The sequence below is a fragment of the Malaclemys terrapin genome, chromosome 1, assembly GCF_027887155.1.
Source record: "Malaclemys terrapin pileata isolate rMalTer1 chromosome 1, rMalTer1.hap1, whole genome shotgun sequence".
NCBI classification, from domain to species: domain Eukaryota; kingdom Metazoa; phylum Chordata; order Testudines; family Emydidae; genus Malaclemys; species Malaclemys terrapin.
Genome location: NC_071505.1, coordinates 95,354,186 through 95,372,497, shown reverse-complemented (window position 1 = coordinate 95,372,497; position 18,312 = coordinate 95,354,186). Strand labels below are relative to the sequence as shown.

General features: G+C 43.3%; 1 protein-coding gene across 20 annotated transcripts in view; it reads right to left on the bottom strand.

The window, feature by feature from the left end:
* Window positions 1-18,312, bottom strand: part of RBFOX2 (RNA binding fox-1 homolog 2) — a 252,347-nt gene that overhangs the window by 15,153 nt on the left and 218,882 nt on the right. For 6 of the 20 annotated variants that reach the window (XM_054032297.1, XM_054032280.1, XM_054032322.1 and 3 more), the window contains 6 exons: window positions 16,325-16,417; window positions 13,554-13,614; window positions 11,144-11,197; window positions 10,929-11,021; window positions 9,663-9,795; window positions 333-375 (listed from right to left, as the gene is read on the bottom strand). In XM_054032297.1, the coding sequence (XP_053888272.1) occupies window positions 333-375; window positions 9,663-9,795; window positions 10,929-11,021; window positions 11,144-11,197; window positions 13,554-13,614; window positions 16,325-16,417 (477 nt within the window). Of the gene's footprint in view, window positions 1-332; window positions 376-3,108; window positions 3,149-9,662; window positions 9,796-10,928; window positions 11,022-11,143; window positions 11,198-13,553; window positions 13,615-16,324; window positions 16,418-18,312 lie in introns of all 20 variants that reach the window. The other 14 variants (XM_054032307.1, XM_054032290.1, XM_054032441.1 and 11 more) reach the window with 9 other exon arrangements.

Sequence of the window (18,312 nt, the reverse complement as noted above, 5' to 3'; positions counted from 1 at the left end):
TAAGCACTCTGGATCGGCAGGGGTGACCTGAAAGAAGTGACAGAACAACAGCATTCACTGCACCAGGTGAACCTACATAGTAATGGGACAAGCATGACCTTTGTTAACCCTTCCACTTAATTTTTGGAATGAAAAGCCACTTGGTGTAAAACCTGAACATGTGCAGCCCAGAGGTAGCAGGACCTTTAATCACACGCTCACAAGTCTGCACTGTCCTAAAAAAAGCCTCTGTTCCCATCTCTAACGTGGCGCTGGAATGGTTAGTATAATTCAGTTTTTTTCCACTGCAATCCACAATCTGATTGGTTGGCAGGTCACACTGGCACTCCTACCTGAGGTATTTTAGCGCTAATGATTGGTTCCTGTAAGACTATTCTATAACAGAACACAGGAAGAGCAGTTCAAAAAACACAGCTGTGGAAAGAAACAATCATACAAACACAGCCCACAGAGGGGCTCACCAGCCTTTTCTTTCCAGTGGATGCAAGCACGCTTTTCATAGATGGGAGTGGTCTTTATGGGTGGTTTGTTGTCCCAGACTGACCCCATTTGTAGGAGAAGCATCATCTTTCCTCATGGCCAAAATGGAGCCCCCAACACCGACCCTGGGGAAGGTTACTTTATAAATTCAGTTATTTTGCCAGACAGGAATGAGTCCAACAAGAGATGGAACAGCCCTTTTAATAGAAGAAAGTGGCTAGCAGGATGGTTGCCCCAGAAAAGAAGAGGAGGGAGGAGGAAGAGGAAGACCAAATCAAAGCGTATGATACCTGTGTGGGAAAGAAGAGCAGCCAAAGCCTGGAACAACCCTCTTCTCCCCCTACTCACCCCATCCTGCCAGCTGGAGGTCCTTCTCCCCCTTGCTTTCCTCAGCCACCCCTACCAGTTCAGCAGGTGTGAGGGCTCTTCACCTTAACTTCCATCACCCCAACAGCTAGGGAATCCTCTTCTCAAAATCAGCAATCAGTGGCTGAAGAACCCTGTTCCTTCATCCTATAACTTAGAACAGCCCTCATATAGCAACTAAACGAATACAATCCAGTGGGATATGAGGCATCAGCACCCATTCAATTTGTGCCAATCCACAGTGGAAAGTGGGGTAACTTAGAAGTTCAGGCTGAGATGTATCTCTCTTGAGAACTCTAGCAATAAAAAGTAAAGGGATGTACCTGGCCAACCTATTTTCAGAGATGCCCTATATTGCATTCCTGTTTTCCCCATTAGTGGGACCTGAACTGTTATAGCAAGATGTCAAATAAATGGTTTTATCTGAGGGTTCTAGTCCCTTTTTAGAGCTTAGACACATTAAATGCTGAAACTGGAGTGCAACATGAGGTGGGTGTGGGTATTCTCTGTACTATTAAAGTCACTGTCAAGGTATTAAGATGTTAAATGAGCCCCTTTTATGAATCAAAGGTGCAAGTTAAAGATCTGAACGAACTTTCTGAAAAGAATCAGGTGATAACCCCAGTCAACATTTCCCTCTCGACAAGGCTTTAATGTGCCAGACTGTGCAAGAGAAGCCACCAAGCACAGAATAGCTGCCCATTTACCTGCTTAGTCATTGCATGGTCAGCCCCAAACTCGCTGATCTATATAGACTAGAGTAACGCTTTAGGAGTGACAGAGAAAAAACAGAACTCTCTCCTACATCCTGAAGAAGTATTATCATGGAACACTTGACCAGGCAGGTCAATTTCTAGGTGAGCATATGTGCAAGAGCACGTGTGTGAATCAGGAAATTCATGTGCATGGGTGTGTGCAGGCATGTACATGTGAGAGCATGTGTGAGAGAGTTTACTTGCAGGCAGGCAAAGTATATACATAACACTAAGATCCTCTGTGTTTAGATAGAATGTTTTCTAACTGTTGGGTTGGGAAAAGTGTCTTTATAAGGTCTGAAGCTCCATATAGACCAGAGAAACCCAAAGGCAACCCTATCCATTACCCAGGAACCAACCTCTAGATGTATATCTTTGGATGTTAGGGGCACCATCTCCTAAGCAATATGGAAACTAAGTTCAGCTATTCTGGCCACTATGCCCACAAACAAGACAAAATTCTTGAAACTCCAAAGATACATCTCCACCTATTTAAGGGACAGCTTTGCTGGAGCCTGATAGTTTGAGCAGGATGAGGGTGGGGACAGTGAATTTAAAGTTCTTTGGTCTGGAGAGCACATTCCTATAGTGTGATTGTTATAATGAAACTTTCCATCCAAAGGAAAACTGCTCTCCTCACCTACCAATCAGAACCCCCGCCCAACGCTATGTTCTAGGAACACCACCCTCAATCAGTTCAAACATCAGTGCACTAGGAATTCTGGATACAGATATGCTGGTGAAGTCACATGATTGGGCAAAGTCTTTTTTGGTCCTTGAAAAATTTACCAGGATGCAGGAGGCTGCTGACTCTTCCATCTAAACATCCTCACATATACGTGCTCTACAACTCCCCTCGGGAGAAGAAAGAGAACCCTTATTCTAGTTAGGTACTATTTCAACTAGCAAAATGAGATGCCAACCTTCACTCCAGTATCTCAGACTCCATTTTTAATCAGCCCCATGTCTTCTCCAGAGGAGTGACATCCACATCCCAATGGTACACGAGCTTTTGTAAACACAGAGCTCACTTAGCTTAGTGCATGGTGCACAAATCAAGCCTGAAAGGGCCCCAAGAGGGGAGAAGAAGGGGGAGGGGAGAGGGAAAGGGAACGTCTGAGGCTAAACCAGTCCTGTTATTTTTATATCCAAATTATGCAAATGAGAGAAGTATTGAGAGAAATTTTAATTTGCTAATCATCTCTCAGGTTGATTAGTAGCAGTGTGCATGTGGGGAGAGGACACCCAGTAAACTGACCCTGGCAATGATCAGAAAACCCATAGGCTTAGGTCTTGCACCCAGGGGCAAGCGCAGTGACAGAGAAGCATGCTTGCATTCTTAAATATATAATATATATATCCACAAGGAAGAAGAAAATTAAAGAAAATGATATTTAAAAAAACAAAAACAAATCAAACCAACCAAATAAACAAACAACAACAACAACAAAAAAAAGGCTGGCTTGTCGAAGGTTGGGGATGAGAAGGCTCCGGTGTGTGTACTTACATAGAGGTCAGCACCGTAAAATCCGTCCTGGTAAACCACACTGCAGAAAATCCACACAAAAACAAAAAACAAAAACAAAACAAAAACAAAAAGAACAGAAAACACATTCCGGTTATTGAGGACGGCAGCATGCACATGCGTTTTACACAGGCAGGTGATGTATGAATCCACAACCTGGGCTTTCTGGCAGGAGCGAATCAGCAAGAGAATGTGTGTGCGCACGTACCCATGCGGCCCCATGTCATCCTCCATGGCATGCGGGGGGGGGGGGGGTGAGGGGGAAAGAGGGGGAGAGGGACGGGACAGTATGCATAGGGTCAGGGGGAAACAGCCTTCATATTGTATAATAAAAATAGACTCAGAAAGACCTGATGCCCTGAAGAAGAGAAACATGAATTTAGGAGCCTCCACTCTGGTTATGATCCTGGAATTACTTTAGTTACTCCCTAAACACATGGAAAAACTGGCTTCATGGAGTGGGTTTCACATGGACTAAAGAAGCCCTTTAGAAGCAGTCCCACAAGGGCTAGAATCCACCTAAGTCAGAAGCACATTGGAGAAAGCTATGTATAATTCTGTATGTTGAGTTTTACAGGGCTGCATGACTGTTTCTGATATCCATACATCACCTGTTTTTACCCTGCACATTAGACATGCGATAAGATTTGGCTGATCACACAAGCATGCAAAGTATTATTATTCAGCATCTTAAAGAACCGATGCAACACCTCAGGAAAACAAGTCAATCAATTCTGATCAAAGTAAACACGGAGAAATATAATTAAAAAGAAAAAACCAAAAATACCCACAATGCATTGCTTTCACAAGCAGAGATAATGAGCTAAAAAGGTTAAGTGATTGGTCCAAGGTTCAAGAATTGAAAGGTGCAGTGGGATTATCCCTGATAGTAACGACACATTCCACAGCAGAGAGGAGCAACTGGAAGGGCTTGGATGGGATGGTGCTCTCTTTGGCTTTATTGATCACTATTAGTTTCTCTCAGAACTTCAAGCTGCAAAAATGTCAAGTCAGGGTCTGGGGTTCCCAAAGAGCCACTCTTACCAGAATATTTGGCACTGTAAGGCTGTAATGTAGCTTGCTTTGGGGATGGAAATTGGGGAAGGACAAGGAAGGACAAAAGGGTATACTCCAGGCCACCACTTCCCCCCCCCTCCCCCCGTTATAAACACATGCTTTCATATTACACAACTTTCTCCTGTTTTGTCCTCTGGACAGCTCAGTTCTAAGTCACCCACACTTTAAAAAGCATTATCTCCACCACCTTTGAGACCCATGGGTGCATGTGTATAACTTACCAATAGCATTACCACAAGCTAGAAAGAGGTAGGGAACATTAGCTGTAATTTTTTGTGTGGCATCAGCTGGAGTGTAAAATGCTGCCAAGATCCTGACACCCTGATTAAAACACCCATCTATTGTAAAGTACACAGAGAGAGGCCAGGATATCTTGCAAGCAGACTGTAAGCTATTATTAAAAATAATGGAGCAGCGTTAGCTACAAGTAAAGTCTTTTGCTAAAATATGGTCTACTCCAAGATAGGTGCAATCTATTCCCCATGGACAGAGTTGCACTGGTCTCTAAGTGCACTAGATGTGGAGATGAAGAGAAAAGATGATATACCTCAGCAGGAAGAAGTGAGCCATAGGGTGTTTGTAGGAACCAAACTCTAAAACCACAAAAGTTTGGCTTCTGGGGCCGTGACTTAAATTGTTAGATTTTCTGTCGTCAAGTGTGTTTTATTATTACTCCTGCATGAAGGGTAAACACTTGACAGAGAACGTGATTGTTTTATGAATAGGTTACCATTTTGGTAAAAATATTTTGGAGTTCATAGGAATTGTCATACTGGATTATACCAATGGTCCATCTAGTCTAGGATCTTGTCACTGACAGTTGCCAGCACTGGCTGCTTCAGAAAAAGGTACAAGAATCCATGTTGTGGGATAACTTGTCACTAGAGAAAGTTCTCCTCTGTAACCCCTAATAAATTGAGATTGGCTTATACCCTGAAATTTGAGGGTTTAAATCCCTTCCAAAACTCTTGGTATTTTTTCCTTCCCTCTTAGCATTTACTAGAACAACTCTGGTTACTGAGGCTAAAAACTTAGCAAGATTTGAAAAGGGACTGGACATTTATATGGATAGCAAGAATATCCAGATTTATTCATTCGTTATTGCAAACAAATTTTTGAAGGGATACTTATATATTATTTTAAGGCCAGATGGACCACAATGTTTATCTACTCTGACCTCCTGCATTACGCAGACCTTAGAATTTCACCAAGTGGTTTCTGCTTCAAGCCTATAACTTTTAGAAAGACTTCCACTTTGACCTGCACCACCCCTTATATCCTCAGTCGGCAGCACAAGGGAAGATACTACGCATGTGCAGGTCAACGGACACTGCTTGGAAAAACTTCCAGATTCAGCTGCATGGTGCACATGTGTACCCACATGTGGAATACACATAGGGCCCAGCACAGAAGAAGATGAAGAATCCATCACATCCCGAGGTAAATTATTCCAGTGGTTAATTACCTGCACTGCCAAAAAAAAGTAATATTACCAAAAAAATAAATAAATAATAAAATAAAAAAGTGCCTTATTTCTAGTTTAGATTTGTCTAGTTTCAGCTTCCAAATACTGGATCTTGTTATGCCTTTGTCTGCTGTATTAAAGAGCCCTGTACTATCATAAATTCTTTCTCCACATAGGTACATTCTCTAATAGGCTGTGATCAAATCACTTCTTAACCTTCTTTCTGTTAACCTAAACAGATTGAGCTTTTTTAGTTTTGAGTTTTTTTAGTAAGACATGTTTTTCAGACCTTGAATCAATTCTTGTAGAAGCTCTTTTCTGGGCCTTCTCTAATTTCCCAACTTTCTTTTAAAAGCACGGCCACTAGACAGGGACACGGTATACCAATAATGGTCTTACTACCATTTTATACAAAGGTAATATCACCTCCCTACTACTACTCAATATTCTCCTGCTTGTACACTCAAGGATTCCATTTGCTCTCTTAGTCCCCACATTATACAGTGAGTTCATGTTCAGCTGGTTATCCACCATGACCAGGGATGAAAGTAACTTAAAGGACTTACCGGTACTCCGGAGTTCTGAGCAGGGGGCGGGGACTCAACAAGAAGAGGTATGGCCTTTAAATCCCAGGCAGCTGGGAGCCCCGGGGCTAGAGGGTGATTTAAAGGGCCTGGGGCTGCCGCTGCTACTCCAGGGCTCTGCTGCGGTAGCGGCGGCTGGGAGCCCTGGCGATGATTTAAAGGGCCCGGGGCTCCCCACAGTAGCCGGAGCCCCGGGCCCTTTAAATCGCTGCCCGAGCTCCTGGAGTAACGGCAGCAGCCCAGGGCTCCGGTGGTGATTTAAAGGGCCAGGGGCTCCTGGCCACAGCGGAGCCGCGGGCCCTTTAAATTGCCGACGGAGCCCCGGGGGCTCCCGGCTGCCACTGCTACCCCAGGGCTCTGCTGCGGTAGTGGCAGCTGGGAGCCCCTAGCCCTTTAAATCACCACCGGAGCCCTGGTCCACTGCCGCTACCCTGGGGATCTGGCAACGGGGCTCCACTGGCAATTTAAAGGGCCCGGGGCTCCCCGCAGCAGCTGGAGGCCCACGCCCTTTAAATCTCCGCCTGAGCCCCACTGCCGGAGCCCCCGGGGTAGCAGTGGCATCCGGGGGCTCCAGCGGTGATTTAAAGGGCCCTTTAACTCGCCGCCTGAGCCAGCTCCGCCACCCAGGGGCTCTGGTGGCAATTTAAAGGGCCTGGGGCTCCAGCTGCTGCCGGGAGCCCCAGGCCCTTTAAATCGACAGCCTGGGGAAGCCGGTCCAGTCCGGCATGGCGTACCGACACTTGACAGTACGCCGGACCGGACCGGCTTACTTTCACTTCTGACCTTGACCCCTAAAGGTTTTTCTAGTTCACAGCCTTCCAAGATATAGGATGGGGGGCTGTATGTGTAACCTATGTTTTTAGTCCCTACATGTATGATCTTGCAATTAGCAGTATTAAAATGCACATTCATGCATATTTTATTAAACCTCATGCTTCAGGTCTTAAACCAAATCTGTAATTACTAGGGATTAGGAAGTTTCTTGCCCCTTCCTCTGAAGCATCTGGATCTGACTACTATCAGAGACGGGATACTGGGCTAAATGGACCTTGAGCGTGATCCAGTCTGGCAATCCCTATTCTTGTTATCCGTCTAAATGTCTTACCTTTTTGAATCCTGCTAAACTCTAAGCCTCAATGATTATCTTGTGGCAATTATTTCCACAAAATAATTGTTTTTTTTGTTTTTTTTTTTTTTAAGTATTTTCTACTATCAGCTTTGAATTTTCCACCTTTCAGTTTTATTGAACGTCTTCTTCCTAAGCATCCACTTTATTTTAGTCACTCAAGGCTTGGTTCTTGATTTCATGGTCTCATCTTTCCATTAAAAGGGTAGGGGGAAGTAACTGATGCATGATTTGGTGCCAGGAATGTATGCATGACACTAAGCATTCAAGGTCAAAAGTGGCCTGATGTAACTTCAGTTGTAATACTGTTTCTCTCCTACTGTTTTTTTATAACTAAAATGTGTGGAGCAGTTTATAACTCTACAATGAGGAACCACCTTCCTCTGTAAGACATGCAATGTTGGAGACACAGTCTATGACAACAACAAATGTATTAATTAAAAGCTCATGTTTGTGTCTAGCACAATTCAGGATCATTTGTGAGTGCAGCTTGTTCACTGCTGTCTTCCAATTGTTTGCTGGACAGTTCACTGAACATGAAGACATATGAGATCAATCTGTGGCGTCAGACATACTGAATGAATTGCAAGTAAATACAGTCATGAGACATTTAGAAGGGATGGTCACTGGTGCATGGCCTGTATTCCAAATGTAAATAACTCCTTTATACAAAGATGGGGTTGGATTTAACCAATCAATCATAAGTGCAGAAAGGCTATAAGGAGTGTTCTCCCAGTGTACCACTGATGACAGCCTCTTGCTAGGAATGCTCTAGCCGTTACTATCAGGGATAAAGAATAAAAGTCCTTCCTACAACAGGATAAAAAAGTCCTTCTAGATGGTAGCACTTAGCTCAGTTTTGCTTGTGTGCTTCACTCTGGAGCATTTCCTGATAAAACAGGACTGGGTCATTATTACAGTAACAAAGATGGACAGAGGCTGTAGGTCAGAGGCCAGGATTAGAGAATATAGGATATAAACTTGTAACGGCAGTGGAAAGAGACGGATCTGTGTAAGAGGGATGATCATCTGAAAACTCAGCAAAAAGAACACCTTGTGAATCCCCATGTGTTCAGGCAACAGTTTCCCCACCCCGGGTCACTGGATGTACTAAGTCCAAAATATTTATTTGCCTAATGTAAGATGCAAAGCAGTTCAAATTATTGCTACAAGTTCTTGCTGTAGGTTAGATGGATGTCTGGCTGCTCCAACTTGCTTCATTGAGCTCTATTTTAAATGCCAGACTGGACTCTACAAAGAAAGGGCACAGTAACCCTCATCTTAATCTATTACACAAGGTCTCCCAAGCTCATCAGTACATCCGAGGGCAAAGTCCAAATGTACTGTGGTATTAGGAGACTTCTAGTCTATGCTCTCCCTCTCCATAGTTGGCTTAATGAGGAGAAATGGGAGTTAGTGTCCAAATTTCTTGCTCTTTGGGAGGATTCTATCTCACTCAGATTCCCTCTGTGAAAATGTCAGGATGTTGCTTTGAGAACCGGGAAAACAGGCTAAAGGGGTAAGCAATGTGAATGAAGCATCCTCAGATTCAAAGAACCCAAATAAATCCAGCAATTTACACATTTCAAACAACAGAATAGTTTGTTGCTACGGAATTCATTCCACTGCATGACTAATGAAAATCAGATGGTGAAGGATGCTAGATCACACGTCCATCAGTACTTCATATCATTCTTATTATTCGAAGTATGTTGCCGTTTCATTTTCCCTATACTCCCTCTTCTCCCCCACCTTAATTTAAATGGACTTGACTGATCTTTGTTTTAAACCTTTTTAAACTGTCTCCAACAAAGAAAGCAAATCCATTGTGGGTAACTAGCTCTCCTGTGCCCTACTCCCAAATGGTGAGGCATGAAGGTAACTGATAATACTCCCCACTCCTGGATAACAAAATACAAAGGAGTGAAGAGAACAGAACCTGCCTCACTCCACAGACTTGAGACCCTTCCTTTGTCCTTTTTCATAGTGTCAATGCTAGATGAATTCCACATGGACAAACTACTAATGCATATGAGAAGGAACCTGCTGGTACCTTAGGCAGTTGCCTTTAGTTACTGGAGTGTCAGGATACTGAAATGAAATGTAAAGTATCTAACCCAAAAGATTTTAGATTTGTCTTTTTTCGGTGTCATTGGGTGCAGAGAACTCTGAAGTTGGTGCATCCTGACTCTCACCATCCAACAGAGCTCTGATTTTTATCCTTGGCCAATCAGCTACCTCTCAACATGGCGTAGAGCACACTGTTTTGGTATCCAGTGCTTACCCTGGGTAGGCAGGGATGGCCGTGGGGGGTACTGCCCGGACTGCACCGTATACTGTTCGTCCTCGACCCCTCAGGTGTGCTCCCCGGAATGCAGCTGCTGTGGTGGCTGCAGTTGGGTAGGGGAAGCCTGGAACTGTAAAGACAGATAAGGAGAAAGATGAGAGAGATCAGAACTCCTGCCCAATTCAAAACTATCTGTTTTGAACAAAATAATACAATAGGCTCCAGAGCTATGGGATGTTCCGCGTCTGTCCGGCAAAGGGGCATGCTTACAGCCCCATAGAAAGAGTGTACCTCCCGCTACATCACTAGAGGGAGAGAGGGGCTGCAGAGAGGCCTGGCATGCAAGGGGTTAATGCTGTGTCATGCCTTGTTCATTGCAAACGTGGTACAATTTCCCTCTGCCCCCATTTTGACACTGCCATGCAGTCTGGTTAGAAAGAGTCCGAGAAGCACAAAGAGTTGCTACCAATATAGCAGGCGACTCTTCCAAATTGTATAATATGTACTTTGGGGATTTTTCTGTTTGGTTTCTTTGAAACAATTCAGCATGAGCCCCTTAAATCAGTCAATTGTCCTCTTCCCTTCCCCTTTGCCATCCCCTCCCTCCCCATGTTCAATTTAAAGCCAGAAAGACAGGATAACCCCCATGTAAGGCAGCAGAAATTCCCCATTAAGTGCCAGTTTACCAAGAGCCCATCGTCTTCTGGCAAATGTGACCAGTAACCGGTTCCATGTGTATTGGGCCCTGTTTTATTACACTTCATGCTGGAGTAAACTGGCTCAGGGCAAATTAGGTCAAAACCTCAGAGACAGCTGCAAACACAATGCAATAACAGATACCCAGAAGGAGCCAGTCGCAAGGCACGAATTCAACCCAAGGTGCTTCCAGGCACATGCCACTAGGGGGCTTGCAGTGGACTCGCAGTTTAGCAGCTTGTATAATATGTACTTTGGGGATTTGTCTGTTTGGTTTCTTTGGTTTTGAAGTACAAGCAGTGGCACTCTCTTCACACTCCCCTCCCTCCTGCTCTGCACCTTCCTTATCATTTCAGAAGCCCCAGTCAAAAGCAAGCATGGAAACACACTGCAAGATGGAAAGGTCATGGCCGGTACCATGCCTGGGGGCTCTGGTTGGTGGCAAATCTGTCCCCAACAAGACCCATCCTTTCAAGTATATATCATACAGGCTGGAGAGAAGAGGGCTAACAGATCATTGTTTACTCAAGCACAGTAACAATACAGGGGCCAATTGGGGCTACTTACTGATTAAAGGAATGTAAGTGTTAATACCCCCCCTTCCTGACAGGGGCACTGCGGCGTCATTGCCCAGCGAGACATCTGCTTGAAAGCTGGACGCTAATTTAGTTTTAAAAAGAATAAAAAACGTCAAAAGGTTATAAAGAAACAGCAGACTGTGAACACAAACAAACACCACTGCAGTTAAATGGCAGAAATGGAAGTGTCTACTTAAGTTCTACCTGCGTATAACTCGGGGCCGTACACTGCTCCAACCACAGGGCTCAATTTCCAACCTGAAATAGCAAAGATGGCAATGAGTGCTGAAGTCCATACCAGGAAAAACAGTGGAAAGGGTGGGGGAGGAAAATGAGCTTTGCATGTGAAACTCAGCTTTAGGCACTTCTCCCACTATGGCTTCCACCGAGGTCCCTGTGCTTTTGAATAGAGGCAGACTATCTTTCCTAATGCCAGGGTCCAGATATAGACTATGATCCACTGCATAGTAACCTCTGGTGTAACCTATAAGAAACAAAACTGGGCAGAATGCCAACTGCCTTATACATATGTTCACTACAATCCCCATAGTTGGCCCACAAGATTCATTCTCTCTGTGAATCTTCCCGTCAGTTCTTACTATTCTATATGTTCATTGGGAATCTTGTAGATTCTAACTGTGTCTAAACCCTGGCTCAATCTGTGATCTCAGGCAAGTCAGGTTACACCCCTATGTCTCAAATACACTGGCTATGATACTTATTGGAGTGTCACTAAAGACCGCATGGCAATTGAGTTGAGATTTCCCAGGTAATTGAATCACACACAATATGTTGCACAAAAGTATTTCAAACAAACAAGTTTGTTCATTCCACATTTTCTCTTCTCCATTTTATTTATATTTTGCTGCTTTCTCCACATTGCATCCCCCAGATGCAATCTTTCCCAGAGAATCATTTAATATAATCTGTACAATGGGCAAGAATTGAAAATCATCAGCACAAATACACAAGAGAGCAACGCTTAAATTAGCAAATAATGAACCTGGTGAAAAACCTGCCATTGTAGAATGGATATGAACTGAGGCACTTTTCCCAAGTGAGCAGAGCTGGAAAACCTGTTTGTCTCCACCCATTCTAACCAAAAAGGGAAGAGAACTGGTATTAGGGTAGACTTGGGTCTGATTTCTACAAAAAAGTCTTTACTTTTCAGGGCAGGCCTCATCTGTTTACTTGGTAACCATGCAGGTTTTACGAATAAATATCACATATCCTTCCTCCACAGAGTCCTATGAAACTTACTACACTTTAACTACTCAGCCTCACCTTTGAGGTCTTATAAATCATCTTTCTGGTATGATTTGATCACAGCGCAACAATGTCACTACTTAATATGCTGGGGGGTAATACTGAATGATGTAATGCACACCCTCTTTGCCTCACTGGGCGTATTGCCTGTGCACTGCCAACTTTGTGAGCAAGAGACTAAGATGATGGGTGCTAAGATAAGAACGTGGATAGACAGACATGGATTTTAATTCCTAAACCTAGTTTCTCTCACATGGCAGTGAAAAGCACTAACTAGTACACTCAAACTTCCCAAATACCATACACCTTTACATTATTTGAATGTAGACTTTATGGGTTGACAAACCAAAAGGATGTTCCTGCCAGTCACCCTGGTCTACAAGTCATTACAATGTAACCCTATACATTCTCTGTCCCTATTCACTGGGTAACACAACACGACCACTTTGCACTTCCATAGTGACTTCCCACCACAGGATGTCAAAGCTCTTTACAAACATTCATTAAGCCTCACCACACTTGGGAAACTGGCACACGCAAATTAAGTGACTTGCCCAAGGGTACATAGTAAATCTGTAGATGAGGCAAGAATAGGAGCCAGATCTTCTGATTTCCAATCTTCTGTTTTAACCACCAATCCATGCTCTCTCACGATCTACTGTACGCTTAACTTGCTACTGCACAGAAGCTGTTTGGGAAACTTTTCAATGCAACTGGGGACCATTGACTATGTCTCAGGACAACTTTGTGTACCTCAGTCTGTCCCAGGACAACTTCGTAAACTCCACGTTTCATTTCACTGGGGGGTGAGATTTAAAATATACAGCATCCTGTATAATGGTGCTCAGTTCTCATAAGGGAAAGCCTCTTCACGTAACGTGCACTGTTTAATAAGTGTATTGCTGTTTCTATGCTACATAGAGTTGCTGCAGACAGACTGGTAGACAACAGACCCAAGACTTCGAATCAAGACAGAGTTCTTCACTGCACAAAACAACTAAGTCATTCCTTATTCATGTTCCTTGGAAAACTGTTGACAATAGGCAAGTTCTGTGAGAGACAAACTGTTTGGTGCCCCAGCTTTCCTGGCTGCAAGGAGAGAGTTATAGTTACAGCTAAAAATAAGGCCAAGATTTTTTTTAAATGAGTTCCTAAAGTTGGGCTCCTAAATCCACAATTAAGCACCTAAATAAGTAGCCTGAGCTTCAAAGGCGCTGAGCAGCCCGAGATCCCACTGTAGTCAAGGAACAACGAGACCTTGTACTAAGGTCTTCAATTTGAGGCTGTAGAGTTTGTCACCACCCCTGAAAACTTTCCGTTTCAGATTAGCGCAAACATTCTCTCTTACCATTTGCATATGGCGTGACCATCTTCTTATTGGTCATCACTCGCGCTGTGGCATTATTCACCTAAAAGTAAGAAAGGGGCGGGGGAGGAGAGGGAAGGAAGCACAAGACGTTAGGGAAAATGATAACAACCTCTCCAATATCACATACTCTATACATCTTAGAGCAAAGAAATCAAACAGCTACTTTTATACAAATGCAAGATATTTAAATTACTATTAGAAGTTGCCATTTAATTGTAAACATTACAGCTAACTGTGGCACTTTATGCATTTAAACAAAAGGCCAACGAGAGTAAAGTTGGGATTCTCAGACATCCTGCCACCATTAGACCACACTGGATATCTGCAGCTCACCAACTGGATGGCAAAAAGCTTGTCCGAGGCCCACTGGAGTGGTAGGGATGGTGATCTCTGCAGCTGAGGCAGAGGACAAACAAAGCAGGTGGTGAATAAACTAGCTCCTTTTAGAAGACCACCATTAAAATGTCATAGACCACAAATGTCACAGACAAATAGGTCTTCAAGAATAAAAGTAATCTGGTTCCAGTTGTCTTGGATTTAATCTCGCTAGGCCAAGAGAGACTTTTGGAATCCTATGAGACATTGGCCTTCAACCCAGTTTCAAGATGCCCTTGGGTTACTGATTTGTTTATCTCGGATTTTAAAATTCTCACAAAAATCTCTTAAAATAAAATGCAGAGGTGTAGATGGGTCTCCTGGTTTCATTGTACCCTCCACCCTCATTACAGAGCTCCGTATAGTTCCAAGCATTCTGAGTGCTACAGCAAGTGGGTGTTACAGCAGAGGTGGTGCTGATAAAGGAAGGATGGATGGGGTTTGAAAGCCAAGTTACTGCAGCCCTGTGTCAGACACAGCCTCGGAGTTCTTGCAAGGAGGGTGAAGCTTCTTAGCAGGAATCAATGATCTGTCAAAATCTCAGGCCAGAATGGAACTGAGAGGCCAGAGGAATGAAAGAAGCCAGTCTTAAGGAGAAGTAAACCAAAAAAGAGTCTCGTCATATCCTTTGGGATTTATGGAATGGTGAGCCTGTGCAGGCGAGGGGAGCCTGGAACCACATTTACTCTAGTTTTGGCCCAAAAACAATATAAACATTACACATTTAAAAAAGAAAGAATGGGAAACAACAATGATGAGACTGAGAGCATGCAGTTAAACACACACTGATAAAAGAAAGGGGAAAAAAAAACCAATTGATTGGGGGGGAGGGGAGGAGAAGAGGGAGAAGAGAGGGTTTCACAGACAATCATTAAGATGGAGCGAGTGCCTGAAATCAGCTGCTACAGCAAAGTGCAACACAAGCACTTAAAGGAAAAATTGCCAGAACCAATCAGAAACCACCAGTCAGCAAAGAGAGTCCAACAGCTGCATTTAACTGAGTAAAGAAATAAACTGGGGAGGGGGGGGGGCATAGAGAGAGAAAGAGAGAACAAACAATCACAGCTACAAACAGGTCTGGGAAAGACAGAGCAAGAGAAAGAAGGGGCAGGAGAGAAAGAGGAGGGGATGGGTGCATTAATAAAAACCAGCCAAACTGGAGTTCAGTAACTCTGAGTAAGATGTGCAAGGGGAAATCACCATGAAGTCAGTAATCAAACAGCTCAGACTGCTACAAAACGATACGTACATCCAAAGTCCAGGCGGCATTACTCAACAGCATTGAAAATAAAAGAGGGGAAAAGGGAAAGGAGGTGGGTGGGGACAACAAGTCAAATCACATTTTGTAGTGTTAATGTGAGATGGCAGATGGATTTTTTTTTCTTTCTTATTTAATTTTGTTTTTGTAACTTTAAGAAAAAAATTAAAAATACAAGCTTCTTCTCCAGCGCTTTTGTTTCACTTACCGCCAACTCGTACCATCGCCAGCATTGTGTATAGTTACCATGGAAAGAGTGAGTCAAGTGAAGGGCCCTAAACGCTAAACCATCGAAAAGGGAAATAAAAAAAACAAAAACAAAAAAAAAAAAAGCAAAATATGCAGACATCTTACTCAAAACGGCGGCTTTTTTGTTTACTATTTTTTAATATTTAGTACTTTTTTTTTTTTTTTTTTTTTTGGTAAAGAAAGAGGGAGAAGGGGAAGGGGCCAGTTAGCCTTCAACAAGGTGGAACAGAAAATTGGTGAGCACCATGCAACGGCCTCATATGTAGCTACCTTGGCCAGCCACTTAACCCTTCTACTGAGAGCTCTCCTTACAGGAAGTTTTAAGAGTTAACTTTAATTGACTGCAGACAGATCAAGAAGGCAGCTACAGCAGCCCAATCAGTGCCTTTTTCCCTCTACCCTGCCCTCAACATCAGCTCACACTCATATGAAGGAGAACTGGCCTCTGAGGAAAGAGAGGATACTGGCTGGCCCCCTGCTTTATTGTCAGACACAGAGTTAGAAATCAGACAGTACTTTTTGAGTTACTTTTGTTCAGGCCTGATAACAAACAGGAAATCGGAGCCTCACAAACTGAAGCAAAGGAAAATCAAGACAGCAGAAGGGCAAAAATTTGGAGTGGGTGGGAAACAAACTTAAAAAAAAAAAAGAAAGAAAGAAAAAGAAAAATACTCAAATCAACCAAAGATATTTTTTGGGAGGGGTTGTCACTTTTGTAGACTTCAGTGCAGTGGGGTGAAGGACACAGAGACACAAACACACGCACACACAAGACAGGGATCCAAATGTGAAATAAGTGAGGCAAGACACAAAAAAGAAATAAAAAGAATAAATATAAAGAAGAAATTGAATTACTGAAGACATGCACCTCGATTTTACGGCCCTCTACCACGGTGCCGTGTAATTTCTCCCTGGCCCTGTCTGCATCAGCACTATTCTCGAAAGTTACGAACCCGAATCCCTGCATGCAGCGGGAGAAGGGGGGAAAACATGCACATCGTTATATATTGAAATACTGATCTCTAGATAAATAGAGAAAAAATATCACAGTATGAAATTGACATCAGCACAACTCAGCAATACTCTCCTAGAGTCACATAGTTGGTTCATGCATGTTTCATAAATAAAAGAAATTCAATTCAATAAAATAAAATAAAGGAATTTTAATCAGAATATTAAATAATAAATAGTAATAAATAATAAATAATAATAATGAAAAGAAAATGTAAAAGCAATTGAGGCCAGACCAAAAAAGAAGTACAAAGTTACTCGAGACAAATTTTCTTAAAGGTAAGTCCTAGGCCCTATTCTATTCTGATGTAGAGAAGCTGGTGAAGCCCAAGCTGGACATTTCACGCCATTGCCAATTAATGCCTGTGCTACTTTGTGGACCTTTGTATGGTATTGAAAGGCACCTGGTAGTTTCAACAGTCTCTTGCAGGAGAGAGGTGTGGTTTGAGTTAAGGATTGGCCACCAGGAATTCCTCTGTTCCGATCCTGGCTCCTACATTGACACCACTGTAGCTATGGGCAAGTCACCCTCTCTGCTTCACTTTTCCCATCTGTAAAATGGGTACAATAATAATATTTACCTACCTCATAGAATTGTTGTGAGGATTAGATGTTTGTTAAGCCCAGTGTAAGGTCTCCGGGGCAGAGATCATGTCTATCTCTATGCCTGTACAGTGCCTAGGACAGGCCCCTGATGCTAAGTCGGGCTTCTAGGCGGTACCAAAATATAAACATATAAAGCACTATATATTATTGTCAGAAAAGAGTGGTGTAAAATTTTCCCTCTGTGACTGCCATATCAAATCTATACAGTATAGTAAGTCTGAACGAGATTTCTATGTGCATTAATGTCATAGGCCAAGACAGGATTTAGCTGACATCCCCTATCCCACAGCTGCCTCCCTCCTAACTCAGTTACATACCTACACCACTATCTTAACAATTCCTACTTCAAAAAGGTATCCCGGTTTCTTCTCAATTGTGTGTAGAGACAAGTGGGACCACGAGGTGGGCTTGAACTCTGAAGCTGGAGAAGAATGGTTTCCCATTGGCCTTTGAGCAGTGGTGCTGGAATAATTTGTATAGTGGGGACGCTGAGAACCACTGAACCAAACTAAACCCTGCAGATGATGGAAACCATTTCAAGCCAGCACCTATGCCTATTAGGGTAACTATGATGGCCCAAGGGCTATTGTAACATCTCCTTACATGCAAAGCCCTGGACCTACTTACAGAATCGCTTTCCTAAGAAGTCTCCACTCATGCAGGTTCATTCAGTCATAAAACAGTGCAGTGTATGACATCATACTGACTCCCATGGGGATGAACTGCACTGTCACATGGATGGACTGACGAAACTAAGGGCTGGTCCACACTAAGCCCCCAGTTCGAACTAAGATACGCAACTTCAGCTACGTGAATAATGTAGCTGAAGTCGAAGTATCTTAGTTCGAACTTAAAGGTACTTACCGCGGGTCCACACGCGGCAGGCAGGCTCCCCCATCGACTCCACCTACCCCTCTCGCGGAGCAGGATTACCGGCGTTGATGGCAAGCACTTCCAGGATCGATTTATCACGTCTAGACAAGACGTGATAAATCGATCCCAGAAGATCGATTGCTTGCCACCGAACCAGCGGGTAAGTATAGACATACCCTAAATGAACTAGGAATTTAACTAGCAGCAAATGATACATTCTAACAGACAGCTCTGTTGATTTGGACATTCTTAATATAGAAGTCTAGTGGTTAGGGACCAATGTGAAAATTTCACCTCAGATTGCTTTTCAGATCCTTTATGAGCAGGAGAGGGGTACCTAGTTCCTGTGGCTTGGTATAAAATGAA